The sequence below is a fragment of the Capra hircus genome, chromosome 20 (assembly GCF_001704415.2).
Source record: "Capra hircus breed San Clemente chromosome 20, ASM170441v1, whole genome shotgun sequence".
In the NCBI taxonomy this organism is placed as follows: domain Eukaryota; kingdom Metazoa; phylum Chordata; class Mammalia; order Artiodactyla; family Bovidae; genus Capra; species Capra hircus.
In genome coordinates, this window is record NC_030827.1 from 14,755,513 (window position 1) to 14,782,679 (window position 27,167).

General features: G+C 39.8%; 1 protein-coding gene across 1 annotated transcript; it reads right to left on the bottom strand.

The window, feature by feature from the left end:
* FAM159B (family with sequence similarity 159 member B) lies at positions 1,558-25,947 on the bottom strand. The gene is made up of 3 exons (XM_018065641.1): positions 25,337-25,947; positions 20,747-20,904; positions 1,558-1,757 (listed from the first exon to the last, which is right to left on the bottom strand). The coding sequence occupies exons 1-3, from the start codon at positions 25,525-25,527 to the stop codon at positions 1,621-1,623; spliced, it is 486 nt and encodes a 161-aa protein (XP_017921130.1). The 5' UTR covers positions 25,528-25,947; the 3' UTR covers positions 1,558-1,620.

Here is a 27,167-nt window from a genome sequence, read left to right on the forward strand (position 1 = left end):
GCAACAAAAGTAGACTAACCAGTGCCTTAACTAACTTTCTCAACTGAGATTTTCACCTGAGGCAACATCTAATTAGTAATATAATATTTTTATCTGTGTATCAAGATAGCCAATTGTCTGGGATTTTTTTTTTTTTTTCCATCAAAGCTGGATCTGAGGTCAAGAACTACCCACAAACACTTTATGTGTTTTCTCAAAAAATAAATGAAAATTCTTTGGTTTTATAACCACATAAAATGTCATTTTTGTAGTGGAAATGTTTCAACTTTCAGACATCACACACACTCTAAGCAATTTTAATATTTAAACATTGGCAAAACTGTATTCCTTTTGAATTGGAAATACAACACAGGCAATAGGATGTTGCAATAATGACCTGGAATTATGCTGTCAACTTAGCCACATGTGGCTGCTGAAATGTAGATTAACTAAATGAAAAAGTATTTCTTCAGTTGCACTAGCCACATTTCAAGTGCCCAGTGGCCACATATGGCTGGTGGCTACCTTGCCAGACAAGACAGATACAGAAGGAACATTTCCATCATCACATAAAAACCTCTACTGGACAGTGCTAGAATTCCCAACTCTTGGTAGAACTTTTGACAGGCTAATGATCAAAAGTTTGTAACCCTGAGCTTTGCATGCCAGAGAGGAATAAAGCATTCCTTACCCGCCCCCTACCCTAACAGATCAGAGTGTATTTGGCACATCTTGAAAGGCTAGTCTTCCAGCTACAGAAACTTGGTACAACACAGTGGATGTGTTTAGCAGAGCCAGCTTAAAATTAATTCTTTTTTTTCCTATTGAATTCCATTGTAGGACCAGGTCTCCATTCTTATAATAGAAACCATGTTTATGAATAAAAATCTTTTAAAGCAGGTTTAATTTGCAGAAACTGTAGTTTTATTTCTAGATGTCTAAATGGTATTACTGCAGTAGACTTAGGTGGGACCAGAGAAGTAACTTGTTTGCTTTATAACTTTCATTCTAGAAATTCCTTAGGAACTTTATCAGTGAAGGATTTTTGTTATGATTACCCCTTGGTATACAGAAAATATTTATCATGCAGGTTATACATGATATATTTTGTTATCTAATGTTAGTTTTTATAAAGGCAATAATACATTGTGTGCTCAGCAAACCCTCTAAAAAAGGCATGGGTTGATTTCTAAGAGACTTAAGAACATGCCATTTCTCGTTCATAAGGCCACCTATCCGAGATTTAGCTTATCCAGTACCATCTCTTATGAAAATAACTGCCTCCAAGAATGAGAAACGTGTGAAATGCTGGTAATGTGACATGAACTTCTCATTGTTCCTCACTGACATAGGTGTGCTAATCTGTGTTACTGATAAATTCTATAATTTCTCCTGAAATGTTAGCATAATTTCATGTAATGTAGAAACACATTAATTAGCAAATAAAAGTAAACTTACTCACATGGCAGTCTATCAGAAACCTAGTGGATATTTAATAAATTAACTGAATGATCAAAACTGCAACTGTGTCTGGCTTTGTGTGTGGCAAAGTTTTGAAAAGTATTATTACAAACTGTATTTGAAGTGCACTCTTTATTTTTTTGTTCCATCTCTCCAGTGAGCTTTTACAACACAGGATTTTTAACAATACGCAGTGTTGATTTGTGTCGTATCCATTGTTTTTTCTTGAATTATATCATCAGCCTCATAGAACGTTTCATTTGTTGAATTTGATGCTGCATTTGAACGGGGGGCTTTGCTTTTTCTATTTGAGTTGCCTGCAAATAAATACACAAAACAAAATGAAATAATTATTTGAAATTATGACATCAAATTTTACTTTAAAATTTGTCCTTAAAAAATAAACTTCTTAGAATATTGGAAGTAAGATGTCGTCTAAGCACTGTGTATGAATCATTGCAGAGTTGTTCTTGAGCATTTTCTCCTGAAGATCAAATAAGGGAAATTTTCAGTAACAAAAGTAAGGATTTCGTTTCCATGCTTGCTTTCTTTCCTACACTTCCATGGAGGAAAGTACACTTTTGATCAGAAGGTAACAGTTTCTGGGTTGCTTAGTAAAAGTGTGACTGTCCCTATGCATGAAGTGAACAAAGCTAAAGTCAGTCATAATTTACAACAATCTCAAGGCTTTGCCGTTATAATCAATTTAGATGTAACATTTAAAAAGTGCATGTTTGTTCCACAATCCCATTCACTCAGTTTATGTAAATGAGTCCAGAATGCTCACGGGTGGAGAAATATGGATCTTTGCTCATCAGAAGTTAGACTAACAAGCTCATAGTGAATAAATGGGTTATTATAATCAGTGGATGATGTTAGAAAAATTAAGTGTGAAAATAATATGTAATATATTTCACCAATATATACAAATTGAAATATATTTTTTAAATTTACAAATATGTGAAAGCAGTGCAAGAAGTCACAGATGGTGCTATTCACCGACCCCCTGTTGCTAAACCCACAGCCCACTTCACAAGCCACATTTGTATGACCCATAAGTGGCATGGTCTTTCCTTGGCTTCCTAGATGCCACCATTCCTCGACTCACTCCGTGTCACCATTGCTCCTTCCTGATATCCCTTGTTGGCCCCTTTTCCTCTCCCAGGCATCCTGGGCTGGAGGAGGGCCTGTGGGCTCCAGCCATTGGTTCCTGTCTCTGTCTCACTCCCTTATTAGTCTCAACTGCCCCACAGTTTTTAACACTATCTCTGCTGATCATTCCCAGATACATATCTCTAATCCACACCTCCCCTGAACTCTAGACTCAACAGCCTAGTTGCCATCTCCACTTGGGTATCTAATAGACATCTCCAACTTAGTCCAAAACTGATATTTGGATCATTCCCAGGAAAAAAAGCTTCTTAAAGTCTTCATCTTCTCAGTCGGTGGCAACTCCATGTGTTTAGTTGCTCAGGACTAAAACCTCAGTCAGCCTTGCTCCTGTTCTCTCAGCCCCACCACCAATTCACCTGACATCCTGTTGACTATACTTTTAAAATACATCCTGAATCAGACCACCTTCACTACTACCACTGTTCTGTTTTGAGCACAGCACTCAGAGTAATCGTTTGAAACATAAAGCACATCCTCTACTCAGAACCTTCATCTCACCCAAGTCTTTATAATGGCCTTCATGTTCTCATACACACACACACACACACACACACACACTAATATCCCTGACTTCATCTTTTTCTACCTTGTCCTCTCATTCTCTCACTCTCACCTCTTTGATCAGACTTTCATGCATGTTCTAGCCACTAGACCTTTGCACGGGCTGTTCACTCTGGTGTGCTCTTCCCTCTGATTATCTGTATGGTAACTCTTAATTTTAAATTCTTGCTCAAAAGTCACCTTTTCAATCGGACCTAAACACTGTATTTAAAATTACAACCTACATTCCCTCCATCCCATCCCCAATTCCTTCTGCTCTCTACTATTTTTCCCATAGTACTGATCTTCTAATATACTATATAATTTACCTTTTTATTTTATCATTTATTATCTGTCTCCTCTGTCTAAAATACAAGCACCACATGCCAGAGATCGCTATTTTATTCATTGATGATGCAGGAAAATTGCCTTGCATGTAGCTAGTGTTCAGTCAGTTTGTTGAGTGAAAGTGTGACATAGTAAAAAGTTTTAAAGTTGTAGATTGCACAAGACAAGGCTGGAAGTCAACTGGGAAGAAACGTTTAGAACAAATAATTCATGTCAAATGTAACAGGGACTTACACATCCATACGTAAGATGTTAACACCTCTTAGTTGGTAAAGAGATGGACAAAAGATATTCTGCATCTCCACTAGTCAGAAAGATGTGTAAATTAAAAACATTATAATACCATTTTTCATGTCTCAATTAGGAGCAGATTAAAAGTAATCTTTCTTGGCTAAGAGTAAGTAATCTATATTTACTATATTAGTAATTATATTTCCATCACAAAATTTCAGAAGAAAAGTAATAAAACCATATATGGTACCACTCAAGACCCCACATTTTAAACTTAAGATACTTTTAATATTAGCCCAGAGAATAATGCCATGCATGTTTCAGGTCAGTGGGCAATATCTGCTAGCTATAGTGAGACATCATTTTTCAAGACTTAGAAATAATATTGCCCCTTTGAGTGCTGGTCTATGAAATCAACCCGTAGTGGGGGATGTCCTGCTGAGCCCTAGGAAGCTGGGCTAATGGGACAGCCCAATGGGAATGTAAACTGGTACATTTATTTTTTAAGTCTCAAGTGTTCATACCTTGTGATTTTAATGTGAAGTTCCCAAGGAATCCATGAGAGAGGAGCTCTAAAATTTATATATAAAGATACTCACTGATTATTTTCAATACCAAAAAATGTAAGTACCTTAACAATAGTAGTGAAGTATGATGCAGTCATTTAATTTGAAAAAAAGTGATTTCTAGAAATTTTTAATTATATTGAATGTTCTGTTATATTGAATACAACATTAAGTGAGAAAAGGTGCGATACTATCAAGCAATACAATAATAGTTACTGCTCATATAGCATTTCCTCATAACAGCGTCTCCCTACTTAAAATCCTTTAGGATCAAATCTGAATTTCTTGTTTAGACAGAGGATCAGCCCTGCTTCCCTCTGCTGGCTCAGCTGGCCCCATTCCCTTCCTCGTATTTGGCATTTCAGACATTCAGAAATACTGACTGACAGGCTCCCAGACTTGCCCTGCTTGCTTGCTTGCTCTCTCTGCCCCAAGCCTTTGCATGCTTCCAGCTGCCCGGTGTCCCTAACTCTCTTCTTTGCTTGAATAACTCTTACTTATCCTTTAAATTTTAGAAAGTCTGCTCCAAAACTACCTAAAGGGGAAGGGAGACTCACTAGTCAAGAGATTTCACTATTAGAAGTAGCTTTTCTCTACTGTTTGCCATCTAGTCTGTCTTCTTATATGACTTTTTCACTTTCCCTCTTTAGTTAAATCTGAGCCTCATCTTTAAGTGGGTTCATACTGCCTGGCTTTGCCTATTTCTAAGTAATTTATACATAGACTGCTCTCTGGAGTCAATGAGGACATCCTCCACTGTGGGCTGTTAAGGGGCAATGTTATTGGTAAGTTTTGAAAGATAATCTCCAGCTCTCAGATCTTACTCATATGCCTAAAACATGCGGCATTCGCTGAGCTAACATTGAAAGTATCGTAAGTTTAAAATGTGGGGCCTACAACAGAGGGACTTTATTTCATTACTTCTGAACTCTTTGGTGTTAAATAAATTAATCTTCTATCTCTAAACATCCGATCATAATGTTTCGACTATATAATTTGATTTTTAAACACAAAGATAATTGTTGTAATCACAACATTTTCTAGCCTGGCAAGTAGCTCTTTGCCCAATCAGCAAGCAAAATTGTTTAAGATAAATGTAGTTGGGGAAGCTGGCATGAAAATTTGATGACCTGATAGATTCTTGACTGTTATTTGCAAGGTAGACCATAAAGGATATTTGAGATTCAAATGTAACTGCTAAAAACTTAAGTAATGGGATATATATCTCTCTCTCCAGGGTGTGTATGTATGTTAAATATATGTATATATGTAGATCCCATTACCTAAGTTTATATACATATGTGTACACACACACACACATATATATACACCCTTGAAACTATTTGCTTTATATACATTTGGAAAATAAAATGTAGGTTTATTTTTATTGGTTTAGCATCATTTGTACTCTACAGTATCACAGTAGGTAAAGTTTAAAAAGACCAAGGATTTAAAATATAAGTTAGTTCCATATTATCTGGGCAGAATTTGTATCTGATATAAGCATTTCTTTTCTCTATTATTTTTGGCTGTGCTGGGTCTTCGTTGCTTAGCAGGCTTTTCTTTAGTTGCGGAGAGTGGGGGCTGCTCTCTAGTTGAGTTATGTGGGCTTCTCATTGCAGTGACCCCTCGTTGCAGAGCATGGGCTCTAAGGAGTGCGAGCTTCAGCAGTTGCGGCACATGGGCTCAGTGGTTGCGGCTCCCAGGCTCTAGAGCACCGGCTCAGTAGCTGTGACACAGGGGCTTAGCTGCTCCATGGCATGAGGGATCCTCCCGGACCAGGGATCAAACCCACGTCTCCTGCATTGGCAGGTGGATTCAAGGTGGATTCTTTACCTTTGAACCACCAGGGAAGCCCCTCTTCCTTGTTGAAGTATGGTTGATTTATATCATGTTAGTTTTAGGCATGCAACATAGTGATTCAATATTTTTACAGATTATACTCCATTTAAAGTTATAAATATTAGCTATATTCCCTATGCTATACAATATGTCCTTGTCACTTACATATACATAATAGTTTGTGCCTCTTACTCCCCTTCCCTCTCCAGAGTTTCTTTAAACATCTAAAATTTTAACCTTTTAGTCAAAGTCCTGAAAGTCTGAAGACTGTAATGTTGGTTAATTCAAATCCTTCATGTTTCCTAAGCTTTTTCCACAGTTAAATTCCTAATATTCTAGTGAGACATTCAAGATGGTTTTTCAACCTTGTCACATAAAAGGGTTTTCTGCTTTTTATGAGGATTAAACTCAGAAAGTTAATTCCTTAATTTGAGCTTCTCTCTAGGAATCCCTTAGTCTGGGGTTCTCTCTTAAGCCATCTCCAGAGCTGTCAGCTTGTTTCCATTATGCGTTTTTCTGGAAACAACTGAAAGAATTTATCTAACCTGTCTACTGTCCTCTTGAGATTTAAAGGCTTGCAAAGCACATTCCAGCATTATAGATTTTCCTTCTTCTAGGACTTATAAAACCCCCTGTTCCCCAGCCCTGGTTCATTATGTCCTGGGCTACTGGATCCTTTTAACTAGTGCAGGTACAAAAATCACTTCTTAGACTGGCTCCTTAAGGCAAGGCAGTGCCACTAGCCAAACTGATTTGCTACATGAGAAAATAAGAAAAGATTTGATATAAACACCATACTGACATCATTTGAAGCAAGAACTTTGATTAGGAAGTCAACACTCTGGTGTTCCCTCTCTTCCTGCAGCTTGTGTGTGTGTGTGCTAAGTTGCTTCAATCATGTCTGACTCCGCAATGCTATGGACTGAAGCCTGCCAGTCTCCTCTGTCCATGGGATTTCCCAGGCAAGAATACTGGAGTGGGTTGCCATTTCTTCCTCCAGGGGATCTTTCTGACCCAGGGATCAAACCTGCATCTTCTAAAAGTCAAAGGTGCTTTCAATGTATATCCCTCTGGTAAATTAGAGTAATTGGGCATATTATGGAAAAAGCAACTGCAGTTAAGTGGGGCTGTGCTTGTAGTGATATCAGAGTCCAGCTAACTGCATCCCTTTGGAATGATTTTAAAAGAGAGACGAGAAAAAGTCTTATTTTTCCTAGTTTTCCTTTTCACCTTTTCGTAGTTTTCCTTTAATAAACAGAAACTACTTTTTAGCCAACAAAGAGATAAAACCAGCTGCCTCTTCTGTCACAAGGTCACAACATGGATTAAATTTTAAATAAGAAATCTGTAATACCATTGGGCTCTCAAGGGATTTGTTACACATAAAGGATTTTTCTTATTTCATTTCTTCTTTTCTTTACCTGAGTGCAGACTACAAAGATCCAACATCCCTGTGCTCTCCTGGGTTGACACTAGTTGTCCTTTCTGCTGCTCATGTCCCATTTTTATTCTTTTCTTCAGTCTGGTCAACATCCCTAAATCTCAACCTTCCTTTAGTCCTACGCCTCTCAGCCCATCATTTAAATTAAAGCTTTGGCCTTTGCCAAAATTTAAATTCAGTTCATCAAGCAAACCAAATTCACCATTTAAATCAAATTCATCAAAATCTTTCTGCTTATCCTCATCACAAACTAGGCCAACTTTTTTTTTTTTTCTGCAATAGTTAAATTTTACATTCATTTTCAGAACCACAGAGGTCCATTTATCCTGAAACTTTTCTGTGAACTCTGCTTTTGCCTGCCATTTCAAAATATCAAAAGAATGCTGGGCCCCACTGCAGGTTTTTATCTTCAGGCTATGTGGCAGGACTGTAATTAGGCTTTTCTGCCACTCTGTCTGTGACCTCCCAGCTTCTGCATTACCAATCTGCTGCCCTATAGCAGCCTCAGTGACAAATCAGCTGACTCACCTTATTGTTTAGTAGAAATCTCTCCCACCTGACCCATCTTGCATTTTCTTCTAGTGGAAACAAGCAATCTTAAGTTTGCACCCTAAAGGTGTTTTTTATTTATGAGGGGACATTTTTCCCTTTAAATTTAATACAATACACAGAACCACAGAACTGGATCTGAGAAAAATGGTGACGTGAGCAAAATCTGCCTCGTGATCTATTGACCTCTCCCTTCTTCAATGCTCTTCTGTCCTCCTCTGGAGGACACATATGTATCTCATGAAAATACAGTTAACAATTCATTGTGAAAAAAATCTTAGACATGCTCTAACAACAGTGAATGAACTCAGTTCTCTCCAGAAATGTTTTTCCTACCCTATTTTTTTCCACAATTGGACTTTTTTTTTTTCTTTTCTGCATTGTTGGATTCTTTCAACCATAGGTGACTGGCATAGCTCACAAAAGAATTTAGCTGATATTTTAAATCTTTGGCTTCTGTTTTGCTAATTGGTTCCAGTATCAGCCAGCATTGCCTAACCTGGCTCCCTGAGGAGGACTCACAGCTGCTAAAAGTAGCAGTAACTCTACTGAGCAATTTGATTTTCTACATTCTAGGAGCAAAAAGAGTTGCAGGAAATTCCAGGTTCATCACTTTCAGTAGAAAGGCCCCTTCAGGAGACACAAGTGTCCTTTTCTGCCATTGAGTTCAAATTACCTCATCTTTTACTGAGGTCACAGTGAGTTCTTAAAATCTCTTTGAAACAAAGAATAGCATTTAAAAATAATTTGGCATCATAATTAGTAAGTGTTCCGAGCAGAATTTGGTTGAAGTGGTATTAAGGCTACTAAGAAAAATAGCTTGCAGTGCTCGCTTCGGCAGCACATATACTAAAATTGGAACGATACAGAGAAGATTAGCATGGCCCCTGCGCAAGGATGACACGCAAATTCGTGAAGCGTTCCATATTTTTAGAAACTAAAGACCTATATATAGAAAACTATAAAACACTGATGAAAGAAATCAAAGAGGACACTAATAGATGGAGAAATATACCATGTTCATGGATCGGAAGAATCAATATAGTGAAAATGAGTATATTACCCAAAGCAATTTACAAATTCAATGCAATCCCTATCAAGCTACCAGCCACATTTTTCACAGAACTAGAACAAATAATTTCAAGATTTGTATGGAAATACAAAAAACCTCGAATAGCCAAAGCAATCTTGAGAAAGAAGAATGGAACTGGAGGAATCAACTTGCCTGACTTCAGGCTCTACTACAAAGCCACAGTCATCAAGACAGTATGGTACTGGCACAAAGACAGACATATTAGATCAATGGAACAAAATAGAAAGCCCAGAGATAAATCCACACACATATGGACACCTTATCTTTGACAAAGGAGGCAAGAATATACAATGGAGTAAAGACAATCTCTTTAACAAGTGGTGCTGGGAAAACTGGTCAACCACTTGTAAAAGAATGAAACTAGATCACTTTCTAACACCCCACACAAAAATAAACTCAAAATGGATTAAAGATCTAAATGTAAGACCAGAAACTATAAAACTCCTAGAGGAGAATATAGGCAAAACACTCTCAGACATAAATCACAGCAGGATCCTCTATGATCCACCTGCCAGAATTCTGGAAATAAAAGCAAAAATAAACAAATGGGATCTAGTTAAAATTAAAAGCTTCTGCACAACAAAGGAAAATATAAGCAAAGTGAAAAGACAGCCTTCTGAATGGGAGAAAATAATAGCAAATGAAGCAACTGACAAACAACTAATCTCAAAAATATACAAACAACTTCTGCAGCTCAATTCCAGAAAAATAAACGACCCAATCAAAAAATGGGCCAAAGAACTAAATAGACATTTCTCCAAAGAAGACATACGGATGGCTAACAAACACATGAAAAGATGCTCAACATCACTCATTATTAGAGAAATGCAAATCAAAACCACAATGAGGTACCACTTCACACCAGTCAGAATGGCTGCGATCCAAAAATCTGCAAGCAATAAATGCTGGAGAGGGTGTGGAGAAAAGGGAACCCTCCTACACTGTTGGTGGGAATGCAAACTAGTACAGCCACTATGGAGAACAGTGTGGAGATTTCTTAAAAAATTGCAAACAGAACTGCCTATGACCCAGCAATCCCACTGCTGGGCATACACACCGAGGAAACCAGAATTGAAAGAGACACATGTACCCCAATGTTCATCGCAGCACTGTTTATAATAGCTAGGACATGGAAACAACCTAGATGTCCATCAGCAGATGAATGGATAAGAAAGCTGTGGTACATATACACAATGGAGTATTACTCAGCCGTTAAAAAGAATTCATTTGAATCAGTTCTGATGAGATGGATGAAACTGGAGCCAATTATACAGAGTGAAGTAAGCCAGAAAGAAAAACACCAATACAGTATACTAACACATATATATGGAATTTAGGAAGATGGCAATGACGACCCTGTATGCAAGACAGGGAAAGAGACACAGATGTGTATAATGGACTTTTGGACTCAGAGGGAGAGGGAGAGGGTGGGATGATTTGGGAGAATGACATTCTAACATGTATACTATCATGTAAGAATTGAATCGCCAGTCTATGTCTGATGCAGGATACAGCATGCTTGGAGCTGGTGCATGGGGATGACCCAGAGAGATGTTATGGGGAGGGAGGTGGGAGGGGGGTTCATGTTTGGGAACGCATGTAAGAATTAAAGATTTTAAAATTTAAAAAAAAATAAAAAATTAAAAAAAGAAAAAAAAAAGAAAAATAGCTTGCAAAGTTAGCTATAAATTTAGTATAGCCCGTCAACATACCACTTAATTTTTAAAAACCTGTCAGTGTGATTCAGAGGTTTATTTGGAATACTGAACACTACAAAAGTAGCCAGGAAATTTTGAAAAATCATAATGGGAAAGAAGAGAAAGTCATGCCTAATCAGATATTAAACCATATAGCTACAATAATTTTTAAAGTATATTACTGGCTTAAGAATAAACAGACTAATAAGTTTAACAGAACAGAACATCTAAAAACAGATCCCAGTATATATAATAATTTAGTTTATGGCAAAGGGACATTTTAAATTAACAAGAGAAAAAGATAGATCTCCCGATGAATATTTGGACAACTGGCTCATTATTTGTAAAATAAAGGCAAATCCCTACTTCACACTTTACACAAAAATTTAATTCCAGGATTATTAAAGAAATGTATTAGAAGAAAATATAGGTGAATATCTTTATATCTTAGAGTGAGGGAAGAACTTCCTCCTGGAGTAGGAAATGGCAACCCACTCCGGTGTTCTTACATGGAAAATCCCCATGGACAGAAGAGCCTGGCAGGCTGCAGTCCCTAGGGTCGCGAGATTCGGACACGACTGCGCCGCTAAGCACACAAGAACTTCCTGAGTATGAAACTAAAGGGAAACGACTTCCCTGGTGGTGCATTGGATAAGAGTCTGCCTGCCAATTCAGGAGACACGGGTTCTGTCCCTGGTCCGAGAAGATCTGACATGCCACAGAGCAACTAAGCCCGTGGGCCACAACTACTGAGCCCGCATGCTGCAACTATTGAAGCCCACGAACCTAGAGCCTGTGCTCCACAACAGAAGCACCGCAGTGAGAAGCCCGTGCGCTGCGGCAAAGAGTAGCCCCCGCTCGCTGCAACTAGAGAAAGCCTACCAGCAGCAACGAAGACCCAGTGCAACCAAAAATATATTAATTAATTTTTTAAAAAGAAACTAAAGGGAGAAATCACAAAAGGAGAAACATACAGTTGAAAAATTGTCACACATAAAATTAAAAAGGCAACAACTATAAAAAATACATTATGTGTAAAAAAAATTTTAGTTACTGTATGGGAAGTTCCTATAAAGCAAAGAAAACTGAACAACCCCCTAGAAAAATGTGTATAAGAATATGAGCAACAATATATCACCAAAAAATGACATTAAAATTTATGCCTTCACTCCTAATTAGATAAGTTTAAGAACACTATATGGTTTCCCTCAGTGAAATTAGTAAGATATATATCTTTTGAAATAAAAATATTCGTGAAAGAGTGCTTCTCTAGAGGACAGCTGGCAACTTGTATCCAAAGCCTTTTATGTGTACCAAATCTTTGTTCAGCAATTCCACTCCTAGGGATTTATGCTAGGAAAATACTTCAGTGTTCAGTGCATATTAGTAGGAAAAAAAAATGGAAGCTAGTTCCAAGTCAGTAATAAAGTATTATATACTCAGACTTTAGTTTCTAAGGGTGAAGGGTGAAGTCACTCAGTCGTGTCCAACTCTGCAATCCCATGGACTGTAGTCTAGCAGGCTTCTCTGTCCATGGGAATTTCCAGGCAAGAGTACTGGAATGGGTTGCTGTTTCCTTTCTCCAGGGGATCTTCCTGACCCAGGGATTGGACCCAGGGATCGAGCCCAGGTCTCCTGCATTGCAGGCAGACACTTAACCCTCTGAGCCACTAAACACCATTCCCAAACAAAATGAATCAGACTTGTTGGAGAAATAGCAGACTTCAGGGCTGGCACAGGAAAAAGAAAAAGTACAGGAGGCTTGAGAACATTTTGTGACATTAAAAAAAAAATGCTCAAAAAGTGATGTACGTATTTCAAAAGGATACAGGACTCAATTTAAAGGGGCTCCCACAAGCCGAATCTGGGATAATTTATGAATCAAAATAAACAATGATAGTAATAGAGTATTTTAGAATAAAGATTTGAGTCCATACTGATATTAACAAACTAGTAGATGGAAACTAGTAGGTGGAAAAGGGAAAGCTCTTCCTTGTAGTAGAATAACAACTAATAAACACAGAAGAAATGATGAGGCTAGAAAATCACTATATTATAGCTATCATAATAATAATTTGGAAATTATCTTGTATTTTGAATGAAAACGTTTAGTCAAGAACGATGGGTGATAGTTGAAGGAGAAACAGGATATTCTCATACCTCCCAACAAATTACTTGGTAATGGCAAAACGTTTCAAAGACAAAGAAAAAAATGATTAAGGAAATATGATAACTAATTATAAGATGTAACTCTGGACTAGATCCTAGATAAGAAAAAAATAGCTACTTAAGGATATTGGCAAAATTTGAATATGAACTACAGATTAGATAATATTACTGTATAACTGTTACATTTCCTGACTTTGATAAATATACTGTGATTACATAAGAAAAAAATTCTTGTTCCTAAGAAACACATACTGAAATATTCTGCAAATTATTTTCAAATGGTTCAGAAAATATACATAAAAAGAAAGTCAATTTTGAAGGAAATGAGGCAAAGTATTAACAATTAGTAAAGCTGAGAAAAGGCATACTGCCTTTTCTATACTTTTCTTGCAACTTTTCTGGAAGTGTGAACTATGTCAAAATAAAAGAATAAAAATGCATAGCACTCCATCACAGTAATAAAATGGAATCATTAAAAGTGTTTATTTGGAAAACACTGATGTCAATATTGTTCAGTGGAAAAACACCCATGTTATAGGATTCATTTTTCCCCATTTTGTTATATATACATGTATCTATAGATACATAGGAAAAAAAAATCCGTGAAGGATATTCACCACTGTTAATATCTGTTACCTCTGTGTGGTGTGATCATGGATGAAGTTACTAGTTTTTCTATATTTTTTAATTTTCCTAATAAGAAAGTGCATTAAGAGAAAGGATTTTTTTTTTCTGGGCACGTAAGGATGCCTTCTAAGAAGAAATATAGCAAACCATTTTGAGCTGGTCCAAATCCTACTTTGCTCACAGGCAGAACAAATAATTGCATATGTGATTGTCAAATTTGCTTTGCTTTCCCAGTTTTCTAGATATAATTTCTGTTTCTTTCCTAGACAACCTGTGCCTTACTGCTGATTTGTTTACCATTTTCCATTTATATTGCCTGCCTTTGCAAAAGAGACCATCAAATAATAGGTAATTGGAGTTGTCTATTATTCCTATACAACAATATTATTTTATTTGTATTAAGCAGCTCTATTCTCTGCTCTTCTCATTTTCATCAAAAACTCTGCTTCTAAGGACCCTCTCCTCAATTCTCCACCACACTCCACAACCCTGGAGTGTCAATGGATACTCAAAGCCACAGGATGAATATATTTTATCTTCCAAGAGCATCAGTTTTACTCATAAGTGGAAAGGATATGATGCTGTTGTTAGATAAAACAAGTCATTATATTTGCAATCAAAAATTACCATATTTTAAAAAGTATAATGGGCATCTTCAAATAATTTAAAGCTCATAAAGCAAGCCTTTCGAAGAAAACCTTGGAATTTTGGTGGTACCATTCTTTCTTATCTACCTTTAGGAATTCTCCAATGGAAAAGTTTGAGAAGCAAGAATCTAATACAATCATCCCTTTAATTACTCCCCTGTTAACCATTAATTCTTCCACAATTTATGCCATGAGCCCTCATCCCAGGAGTGTCTACTCAGAAAGATGTCCTTCCCACAGTCAACCTTTGCCCAGAACTCTTTGTCCTATACAGTACAATTTACAAACCGTGGTATTCTTTTAAACATTAGCATTTGATACAGGTGTAACTCAAAACACAAAAGTTAGAAAGAAAGAAAATGATTATGGGACACAATTTAAAGCCCAATCAATTGCTTAGCAGTAGTACTTCTGTACTAAGTGAGCCTGGAGGTAGCCAAATTAAACTCTACATGTAGTCAGTACCAGTACCTGCTATTTTCAGGATCAATTCAAAATGTATAAAGCCTTCCATTGTATACATTAAAAATAATGAACCCCAAGAGGATAAACATACCTGAAAGAAAATCTTGGCAAAATAGTCCAAGATTAGACTATTTTAGACTTGGACTATTGTTATAAAACAAAATTCAGCTGAGTGAATATGAAAACCTAGTTGGCTTTATCCAGCAATTCATGGATTGGGAGCATCCCACCTAGCAAGTAGAAGGGGGCTCTGAGATGATGCAGGCAATGAAGGATTTTGTAGGAAAAGGGGGATAGGATAAGGAAATCATAAGCAAAAGATTTTCTTCTGGTAATATCACCCTGTCCTGCAGTTTACCTCACTAGTATTGATCAGGAAATTCCAGACTGATAGGTTTAAAATTTCTCTCCTGGGAGAGACTGCAACTGCAGTTAGGTATAGAGTTTTGGTTTGCTGATGGGTTTAGCACAAGGGACTCCATTTTGGGCCTGTTTATTCTGTAACACTACAGCCATTTATAGAAACAAAAAAAAAGTTCAGTGCCTTAAGTCAGCTTTAGTATGTGCACAAAAACATGTTTCCCTTTAGGCCATTCAAACTGCCAAACATCTCAATTCTAAAAATTAAAATAATGGGGGGTTATATGTGGAATCTAAAAAGAAATGATACAAATGAACTTACAAAAGAGAAAGAGACTTCCAGACTTAGAGAAGAAACTTCCGGTTGCCAACAGTGGGGAGTGGGGAAGGATGTGAGGAAAGGACAGGGAGTTTGGGATCGACATGACCCTGCAATATTTAAAATGGATAACCAACAAGAACCTGCTGTGTAGCAAAGGGAGCTCTGCTCAGGTTACGGAACAGCCTGGATGTGAGGGAAGGCTGGGGGAGAATGGATACATGTATATGTATGGCTGAGTCCCTTTGCTGTTCACCTGAAACTGTCACAACATTGTTAGTCCATCAGCTTGGTTGTGCTATGCTTAGTCCCATCTGACTCTTTACAACTCCATGGACTATAGACCGCCAGGCTCCTCTGTCCATGGAGATTCTCCAGGCAAGAATACTGGAGTGGGTTGCCATGCCCTCCTCCAGGGGATCTTCCGAACCCAGGGATCAAACCCAGGCCTCCCACACTGCAGGCGAGTTCTTTACCATCTGAGCCATCAGGGAAGCCCAAGAATACGGGAGTGGGTAGCCTATCCCTTCTCCAGGGGATCTGCCGAACCCAGGAATCAAACTGGAGTCTCCTGCATTGCAGGTGGATCTTTACCAGCTGAAATACCAGGGAAGCCCAATCAGCTATAGCCCATCACAAAATTAAAACATTAAAAAAAAATTCAAATAATGGGAGGTTGAGTCTTAAGAACAGATGGTTTTGAAAGGAGTGGTAGGGACTTCCCTGGTGGTCTAGTGGTTAAGACTCCACACTTCCAGTTGGGGAACTAAGATCCCACATGCTGCCTGGCCAAAAAAATTTTTTTTTTAATTTTTAAAAAATTTTAAAAAGAAAGGAGTGGTAACTGGTGAAATCAATTTTTCTCCAAGATAGTTTTACTTGCTTGATTATTACACAAACATAATATTATGTTCCTAACCTTTAAAGGCATTCCTTAAACGGAATAAAGTCTTATTTTCTCATGCTGGAACACTGGCATCTATCCCTAGGTGGGAGAATCATTGGAATGAAGCATGCATATTTAACAACAGGTACAGCAATGGTTTTTAATTATAACTTTGAAGAGTTACTTTCAAATATAAACTGCTTTCCCTTCTTATTCCAGTAACATTTGAATTACCTATTTTGCTATTGACTCTCCACTATGTCTTACTTGGTTAATATCAACCAATGGGCCCACGATCATCTAATTTAAAAGCAGCAGAAGGCAGTGGTTGTATAAAATTTTGCCTTACCAAGAGTAATCACTTGGGGAAAAGTGTATTGATTTGCTGACTTGATAAACTTTTTCAGAGGAGTGGAGTGGGATAGTTCATGGCAAGCAAGTAGCCTCAACTTACTATATAAGAAGTACAGTAATGGATCTCCTTAGCTGAAGAGGCATAAGACTACAAGAAGGATCAACAAGCCAACTATTTCTGTCTCTGGGCTCTCAGAGCCAGCTTGAATAAAATTTTGGAGTACTCCCTGAGATAGATCAGGAAAAAACAATCAATTTTTATTTAGCACAATGCATTGTATAGAGGAGGCACTCAGTGAATGTTTGATGACTAGAATGGTGACCGTAAAAGTGCTCCTTTGCTCGCCTACAACAGAAGTGCAGTGCTGCTTCCTTAGTTCATCTGTTACGTGTTCTAGGCACTGTGTGCTCACTCAGTCGTGTCCAATTCTTTGTGACCCCATGGACTGTAGCCCACTAGGCTCCTCTGTCCATGGAATTTTGGGGGCTTGAATACTGGAGGGCATTGCCATTTCCTTCTCTAGGGGATCTTCCCGACCCAGGGATCAAACTGGTGTCTCCTGTGTCTTCTGCACTGGCAGGTGGATTCTTTACCACTGTGCCACTTGGAAAGCCCATTCTGGCACTAGGGACACATAATGAGCAAGCAAGATAAAAAGTCTTACTTTCCTGGAACTTTCTAGTTGGAATAGAGAAAAACTGGACAATGGATAGGTAAAATACATAGTAAATTAGTGGTAAGTGCTTAGGAGAAAAATAAAGCAGGAAGGGGGCATGATATGTTGAAGTTAAAGATGCAGATTTAGTGATGGGGAAAGGTCACTGAGTAAAGATTTAAAGAAAGTGAAAGTGAGGGAAAAGCATTCCAGGGTACAGAGATGGCATGTGCCAAGGCCCTGATGCAGGATTTTCAAGGAACAGCAAAGATGCCAAGGAGGCTGGACATAAGGTGCAAGAAATAAAGGTGGGAAGGGCAAGCCCCCATACTTCACAGTTAGGGTCCATAATATAGGGCTCCATTCCCTTCTATCAAAAGATGGGAAGCAATTAGGATTTTGACCAGAGTAGTGATGTAGCCTGGCTCAGGCTCCCTCTGGTTTCTCTGTGGAGAATAGATAGCAGGAGAGAAAGATCAGGGCAGGAAGAGGAGCAATTTGTTTTGAAATGCAGAGTCTGAAATCTCTGGTTTTAACAAGATCCCTTAGTGATTCTTCGGAAAAGGCAATGGCACCCCACTCCAGTACTCTTGCCTAGAAAATCCCATGGGTGGAGGAGCCTGGTGGGCTGCAGTCAGTGGGGTTGCTAAGAGTTGGACACGACTGAGCATCTTCACTTTCCCTTTTCACTTTCATGCACTGGAGAAGGAAATGGCAACCCACTCCAGTGTTCTTGCCTGGAGAATCTCAGGGACGGGGGAGCCTGGTGGGCTGCCGTCTCTGGGATCGCACAGAGTTGGACACAACTGAAGTGACTTAGCAGCAGCAGCAGCAGGTGATTCTTACACACAAGAAAATGTAAGGACTATAAATTGCCTAAGCAATTGAGACAAAAATTGATTTTACTATTTGATAATCACTAGTCCACTGCTTCATGCTGCCTGTGGAGAAACGGAGTCTAAGCCATTGGACTAAATTCAGCTAACAACCTGTCAATTCGGCCATGTAATCTCTAAACAGTGCTTCAGAAAAAGAACTCCAAATGGATCTTGGCTTCTTGCTTTGTGACACAGGGCACCCTTTGAGATCTCTACAGAGAAGAAAACTAGAGCTAATGCAGTCATGCAGTGCTGGTGTGTTTGAGAAGGTCAAAGAGTATGTACTCCATAAACATAAGTTTCTGGATTCAGCTAAAGTGGGACATATGGGAAGGAAATTTCTAAATTATTTTGAAGAGAGCTTTTCACTTTCTTTTCAAATAGAAGTTAGTAACCACCTGTGTCTTGTTCTAAATATATATATATGTATAATATATAGTCTAAATTTTTGCTAAATATATTCAGTATGTATATCAAAATGAAATTCATGATCACCACTTTTAAAATGGAATACCAGAGATGGGAATACCAGACCACCTTACCTGCCTCCTGAGAGATCTGTATGCGGGTTAAGAAGCAACAGTTAGAACCAGACATGGAACAACAGACTGGTTCCAAATTGGGAAAGGAGTACGTCAAGGTTGTATAGTGTCATCCTATTTAACTTATATGCAAAGTATATCATGCAAAATGCTGGGCTGGATGAAGTGCAAGCTGGAATCAAGATTGCCAGGAGAAATATTAATAACCTCAGATACACAGATGATACCACCTTTATGGCAGAAAGAGAAGAACTAAAGAGCCTCTTGATGAAAGTGAAAGAGGAGAGTAAAAAAGCTGGCTTAAAACTCAACATTCAAAAAACTAAGATCATGACATCCAGTCCCATCACTTCATGATAAATAGATGGGAAAAAATGGAAACAGTGACAGATTATTTTTGGGGCTCCAGAATCACTGCAGATGGTGACTGCAGCCATGAAATTAGAAGACGCTTGCTCTTGGAAGAAAAGCTATGACCAACCTAGACAGCATGTTAAAAAGCAGAGACATTACTTTGCCAACAAAGTAATGTTGTATTGTTGGAGTAGACTCTTGAGAGTCCCTTGGGCTGCAAGGAGATCCGACCAGTCCATCCTAAAGGAAATCAGTCCTGAATATTCACTGGAAGGACTGATGCTGAAGCTGAAGCTCCAATACTTTGGCCACCTGATGAGGTGACTCATTTGAAAAGACCCTTATGCTGGGAAAGATTGAAGGCAGGAGAAGAAGGGGTCGACAGAGGATGAGATGGTTGAATGGCATCACAGAGTCAATGGACATAAGTTTAAGCAAGCTCTGGGAGTTGGTAATGGACAGGGAGGCCTGGCATGCTACAATCCATGGGGTCGCAAAGAGTCGGACACAACTGAACGACTGAACTGACTGAACTGACTTTTAAGATACACTAATAGAAATTTGTATTCACAAAGATTTTACGAGTTCTTTCTGATTGTTTCATAATAATAGTGATTAGTGTGTATTGCACTTTATAATTAAGATAACAATGAGACTCAGTTCCAAAAACCTTACGTTTTAACATTTCTAATTTATGGTTGCACTACATACACAAATATACCCACACATACACATAGGGCTTAACTAGTTTGTGATCTATTCAAGAACAAAGACTGTCTTTTATTTATTTTTTAATTTCTTTTATATGCCTCTGAATTCTGCACACGGTGGGCACACAGCTAATGCCTAACTGACCACTGACTAATCAGTTTAGAGCAATGCAACACTGATGATTAATTATCAGATATTTTGTTCCTCTGTTTATTTGACTTCTTTGGCTCCATCAAAAAACAAAATTAAAAATTTCAAGAGGATACAACCTTTATAACTGAGGGACACCTAAATAAATTAAAGTGGATTTATTAGATCAATGTGTTATTTTTCATGAGAACATTTACATCCTGCCACTATTTTTTCCTTGAGCACAATCTTTCAAAGGTGTTTAATCATTAAGACCTCCTGCTGCTGCTGCTGCTGCTGCTGCTGCTGCTAAGTTTCTTCAATTGTGTCCGACTCTGTGCAGTCCCAGAGACAGCAGCCCACCAGGCTCCCCCGTCCCTGGGATTCTCCAGGCAACCACACTGGAGTGGGTTGCCATTTCCTTCTCCAATGCATGAAAGTGAAAAGTGAAAGTGAAGTCGCTCATTTGTGTCTGACCCTCAGCGACCCCATGGACTGCAGCCTTTCAGGCTCCTCTATCCATGGGATTTTCTAGGCAAGAGTACTGGAGTGGGGTGCCATTGCCTTCTCCTATTAAGACCTAATTCAACATAAATTTTTATAAAGACACATACTAAACTGAAATTTCAAAAAGCATTCATTTTTAAGTGTATACTCTGCCACCCAGGCGCAGGTTATTACTTTGAATAGAGTACAGGTAATTGGTTGCAAATAATGGCTACTGATTACCTTCTTGAGTGGAAACAGCCTCTAGGTGTTGAAGTTTAAGGCCAGTGTCTAATCTTTGAGGCTTTGTATACAGAAATAAGTAGCAAAGAACACAGACGCTGATGACAAAGGCAAGTAAAACAAGGGCAGCAATTCCCAATCCGATCAGGGCACCAATGCTGAGGAAAACAGAAAAAAACATTGTGACTGTCACACAAACTCGTTTGTACATAAACTAAAGGTTTAAATATTGTTAGTTCTTGTTTCAGTCATTCATAACCAAATTATATTTTACTATAAACAGCATATTATTGAGATCTACAGCTCACCTTTTTCTACCATCAAATTCTTACTGTACTTCTCTATACATTTGTATGTTAATATTATTATAGAATACCACATGAATTCATATTACAGGTAAAAGGTGACACAATTCTCTAGGAATGGTTCAAGACCATCTCAATCCAATAAACCTCTATTATTAATGTATTTTAGGGGAAAGATTAGGTTCACTAATAAAAGATGAATGGAAAAAATCTGTATATGTTTAGTAGCTCAGTCTTGTCTGACTGTGACCCCTTGGACTGTAGCCTTCCAGGCTCTTCTGTCCATGACATTTCCCAGGCAAGAATACTGGAGCGGATAGCCATTCCCTTCTCCAGGGGATCTTCCTGACCCAGAGATTTCCTGCACTGCAGGTGGATTCCTTACCATCTGAGACACTAGGGATCTACCTCTGCAAAAATACTGAAACAGATGCTTGCCAGAAGTATAGAACTTTTATTTTGGAGATGTGTATGGGAGTTATCATGTATTAATATACAAAACCATAGCTATTACAAAAGAGAAGAAGAAAGTGTAATTAAAGGAAAGTAATATTTATGGAATTTATATAAAGTTCATGTTCAATCTAAAGTTTTCCTTTCTAAAAGAACATAACACCAATGGCTTCTTTGTACTTTTCTCTAAAAATGCATTGCACATCTGATATTTGCTCAGCACTCAGTTTATAATCATTCCGCCTGATACAGTTATGTATAAGGCTAATCATTTGAGAAATAACACAGTTTTCACAAACCAGTGAACTTAATATTTTCAAATGGGAAAAGAAGCTTGGAAAAAAAGAAAGTTGTCTTTCAAGACTAATATATAAACACATGTACATGTACTTTCATGAGCCCTATGTGTGTGGGGGTGTGTAAAGATATAAAATTAGATTTTAACTGCTCAAGAGCAGATACTTCTGTTGACTGTGTGATCTGCACACTTAAAAATGTTTAATAGAGTACTTAGCTTGCAGTTAATGTTTCATAAATGGAAGTAAATGATAAATGACTGATGATTGATCTGTTTGTAGTCACTGAAAAGTAATCATCACTGAAAAGTAACAATCATTGGAATAGTCATTGAAAACTAGTGATCTTTTTCTTCATTATCTTCCTGGCTTGCCTTTAAGCTTCTGCTATTTCCCAGAGATTAGGGCAGTAAAAAGTTTGACTTGTTCCAACAGGGAAGGAAGGGAGAATTTGACCAGGGACACTAGGTATGTCATTGCTTTGAGAGGAAGAACAGAATCGAAAATGAAGGGCTAAATTCATCCCACTTACGCTTGATGTTAGCAGATAAAGTCTCTTTGCCATTTAGAGGTTGTTTGCCTTCTGAGTCAAAGACATGAAGTCAGACTTCAAAAAATTTTTGTGCTCGTTTATTGCTAATCAGCCAGTTCCCTTAGCCCTGCACACAAGTGTAGACTAGGTAATTTTCTGGTTAGAGTCAGTATAGAAAGTGAAGTCACTCAGTCGTGTCTGACTCTTTGTGACTGCATGTACTGTAACCTACCAGGCTCCTCTGTCCATGGGATTTTCCAGGCAAGAGTACTGGAGTGGGTTGCCATTTCCTTCTCCAGGGGATCTTCCTGAACCAGGGATCAAACCCTGGTCTTCCACACTGCAGGCAGATGCTTTACTGTCTGAGCCATCAATGAGAGGCAGAGTCAGCATATAGTTAGACATTTAAATTGGAATTTGCCCTCACTTGGTGCCCTCTGTTTCAAGGGGTAGATTCCCTGCTTCTGGCAACTACTCTTTCATGCTTGTTTGTACCAAAGCTGACTTTTGTAAATTCTATGTGTCAGGAAGGGTTAGGACTCTATACAGACATATGGGAACATAAGCCGCTTAATTATTTGCTTCACAAGGCAGCTAGGAGGCCAGACATCTGGAAAGATTTCTGAAACAAGAACCCAGTTATTAAAAACATCTTCAAAGTGAAAAAGTGACTTAGTCAATTAAAAGTAAAATCATCAACTTAATTGAATTCAGTGACATAGTATGGGCTTTACATGCATTAATAACACACTTTAAAAACCAGGTCACATGATTTGAAGGAAAAATAAAAACAACATGGCACTTCTTTCTGTTATAAAGAGATATTCTTCATAATCCTAACAAACTGTGTCAGTGCCACAGTTCCACTTTCTAGAAATGTTGCTTTATGCATGCAAAACTCCAGATACAGATGCAGCTCTGGGAATCTCCTAAAATATTCATTTCAATAAATAACTTACTGAACTCGAGTGTAGCCTTGTGCAACACGTGTTATTTTCCTAGGTCCTGAAGGTTTCCAAAGGGAAACCCTTAGAGCTTAGGGATTTATTTATAAGAGGAGAAGGGATGAGAGTGGGGCAGAGAAAAGGGAGAATTATCTTTCCCTCCCAGCACCACAGGGCAGTTTGCTTTTCAATCCCCGAGAAAAGGTCTGTAGCTGCTGTCACATTAACGAATTCTCCGACTCGACAACTTCATTTACCTGGAGGTACACACCTGAAACTTTCTGCAGCAGTTGCAGAATCTCAGAACAGATGCTAGTGACATTAGGGAAAATTTTTCACAGTTGGACTGTTTTAAATTAGGGGAGAGAGCAAAGAATACAAGGGAACCGAAGCTCTAAATGTTTACCTCCCCACTGTGTTCTCAGAGCTTAATAACTAAAGACTCCAGGATTACATTGCCAACTGATGCCATCAGTTGAAATGATTTTTACATTTCCCAGCAACTGAGCTGCATTGTCAGTGCTGAATGAAGACCCCAGCAAGCTAATAATTCTTTTATGCCTTCATAAACCTTTGCAAGGTTTTCTATCCTCTGCTGCTTGTCACTCTTGAACTATTCAGGGATCTGAAAATCCCAGGCACTTTTCCAATTGAGTCTGACTGAAGAGTTGACAGTCTCTTCTCAGAGGTGCTGCCACCCTTATTAACACCTCCAAGGACTCAGAGCTGGGTTACTATGTCATTTTCCAAAAGGCCAGATAATATCCCAGTGCAATACAGATTTCTTCCCCAAGTAGTAAGGATAAGCTGTCATTATTTTCTGAGATTTTGCCTATTAGGGCACAACACTACTTTGTAGTTGGACTTGGTAAGTAGGTATTCCTTTTGAGATTTTTTTAGAAGCTTGCAATGCATTTTTTAAAAAATGACTTTACTGCTCTAAGAAGTAACATTTGAAGTCATTTGCTATGGTCTTGGCATGCGTGCTAAGTTCTGGACCATGCTAGGACACTGGGAGAAAAAGAACTCTTCCTCGTCCTTAGCAGAGTCAGCCTCTTTCTCTCTCCCAGACATTAGCTAATTTGTCAGAAACAATTTCTGGTGGTGTGGCAGTTCTTTCCTATAACCCCAGGACCATGTTCCTTCTCCAGGCACAGTGTAAGAATGAAGGTCTAAGTTTTCAATCCTTTGGAGTTGAGGGGAGGGAAAGCCCTTCACAGTGAAAGTATCTGTGTGAATACCAATTGAATAAATTAATAATTATTATAAAATTCCCATCATGGGGAAGAGAGGCCAGAAAGACACCACCTTTGAAAGTCCCGTCGTTTTCTAGCAATGGCCAAAGGGCTCAGATGTTGAGAAAGGGGGTGTCCTGCAAAGGTTCTTCGGTGTGTAATCATTGCAACTGAAACTCTGCCTCTCTGTGAATCTCCGGTTCTGTTCGGAGTTAGTGTGAGATCAACTGAAAGGGCAAATTATAAAGCCCTGTCGCCTGTGCGCGCCCAAATACATACTCACACATACTTTTTTTTTTTTTAAAGGATACAGCAAATTCCTTCTCAGCCACAAAGAGGCTTAAAATACTCAGATCCTTGGTTAACGCCTTAAAATTAGTCTCAAAAGAGCCCCTTTCGATTCAAATGCACCAAATACTCCAATCAAAAGGAGAATGAAAACCTCCTCAAGTTATCTGTGAGTCTGTCTGTGCCCCGCAGAGCCGCGGACTTGGGACTGGTCCCCGGGCGAGGGAGAGAGCAGAGCAGAGCAGTCCGCTCGGTTGCTCCCAGGGCGAGTCGCCTGCGCTCCTCCCGCGCGCGCCTCGCTCTGGTCCCCGGGCGGATTCACAACTCTAGAACCACAGCGCGACCTTCACCCGGACGACGGTGGCCACAAACCGGTTCCCTGCAGGGCCCTCACCCGCCCTGGGGGCTCCCCCACCCCGCGGAGGGATCCGAGGGATCCGAGCGTGTCTCGAGGACGCGGGCGCCCTCCCTCCTCCCGGCGTGGCACGGCTGGTAGCCTCCCCAGAGCCCTGGCCGCAAGCCCCCGGCCCTGCCCACCTGAGGCTCCACATGTAGCTGTGCTTGTAGGGGAAGTAGCTGCCCGGCTCGCTGCAGCAGTACTTGAGGTCGGCGAAGCCGCAGCAGTAGAGGAGGGTGGCCCCTTCGCCGCGCCGGGGGCACTGGAAGGGCTCCACGAAGCTGTGGTTGAGGCTGTAGTAGCCGGAGCACACCCGACTGGCCTCGCTCATCGCGGGCGGCTGCGGGCCGGGGGCTCACGAAGCCCCCCGATCTGCCTGGGCTGCACACGTCCCACCCGGCCCGGCCCGCAGACCCCTCCGGCCGGGCTCACCTCCTGCGATCCGGAGCTGACTGCCTGGGCGGTCAGCCGTCGCGCGCCTCTTCTGCTCGCTCGCCTCCCTCTGTCCACATGGTGTCTGGTCGCTTCACTCGCGCTTCTCCCTCCCGCTACTGAGCGGCTCTCTTAGCTGCCGATCTCCTGCCCTGTACACTTTCTCCCTCTCGCTTCGTCTGCCTGCTCACTTATCTCCACTTTCCTTCAATTCATGGAGCCCACCCCGCTCCATGCCAGCTAGAGATTGCCCCTGAAGGAAGCCGGGAGGTGTGGGACCGGTTTGCCATCCGGACAGATGCGGCCAAAGGTGTGACTCTGTTTGCCCAGGTACAGGGCAGATGGGCTCCGGGCCAACAGAGCAGGGCTGGGGGAGCGGGGTAGAGGGCGGATCAAGAGGCGCTGAACTACCGTGAGGGCTGTTGAATAGGACCCCTTCTTTTTTCAGAAGTATGTGTAAGACATTAAAACCTACCAATTTAAATATCAAGGGCAAGGGACTTCCTTATGGTCCAGTGGTTGAGAATCCCTCTTTCAATGTAGGGTTCATCCTGCATTGAAAACATTGCAAACAGTTGGAACTCCCCGTGGGTCTGCGTCCTCACTCTGTCGTATCCAAGTCTTTGCGATGCCATGAACTGTAGCCCGCCAGGCTTCTCTGTCCCTGGGAATCTCCAGGGCAAGAATGCTAGAGTGGGTTGCCCTTTCCTTCCCCAGGAGATCTTCCCGACCTCCAGATCGAACCTGCGGTCTCAGGCCTCCTGCATCGGCGGGCAGGTTCTTTCCCACTAGCGCCACATGGGAAGCCCTAGATCCCACTTGCCACGGGGCAACTAAGCCCAAGCACCGCAACCACTGAGCATTCTGTATTAAGTTAAACTGAAAAAGGAAGGAAAGCAAGAGATTAAAGTAAAGAAACTGAGGACTTTTTACAGAGGCGGGCAGAAAGAGGAGGCGAAGGAAATAGGGAAAGAGGAAGAAACTTCATTCTTTTAAAGCATTGCAGACATTTCTCTTCTCTTTTTGTTTGGTATTCTCATTTTAGTGATTCATTTGTTGACCAAGATTTTAAAAATAACAGTAGTAATGGATGCTTTTGTAGTAAGTCAAACAATACTTTGATGTGTAAAAAAGAAAATATCAATAGCTTTAAAATGGGAGAGGAGGCGACTATTCATAGAATTGCTGAGATAGGACATCGTTCCTTCCTCTTCATTTTCCACTTGTTTCCTTCAACTGAGGGTTGATTGGGCACCAGAATCATGAATTTTATCCTGTTGAATGCTGTATATTTTTGTATTCCCATAAGTATTCTTGAGCTTTGCTCCTTGATGGAGTTAAATTACTTGGAAATGTTACTGGACCTGGGACCCCTTCCAGGCCTGAGAGTCAGCTCTTGTCTAACACTTGGAAATGAATTTTCCATGCAGGCATACATACCAGCAAAGCAAGAGACTTTGTTCAACCAGGCAGAGAGTGGCAGGGTAAAGGAACCCAGGAGAACTGCTCTGCCACATGGCTCACAGTCTTGGGGTTTAT

Excerpts from the sequence above, each read along its gene's own strand:
- FAM159B (XM_018065641.1), bottom strand. The coding sequence starts at position 25,527 with ATGAGCGAGGCCAGTCGGGTGTGCTCCGGCTACTACAGCCTCAACCAC. Across the intron at positions 20,905-25,336 it reads AGCTACATGTGGAGCCTCAG|CATTGGTGCCCTGATCGGAT; the intron begins GTGGGCAGGGCC and ends TGTTTTCCTCAG. Across the intron at positions 1,758-20,746 it reads GGCTGTTTCCACTCAAGAAG|GCAACTCAAATAGAAAAAGC; the intron begins GTAATCAGTAGC and ends ATTTATTTGCAG.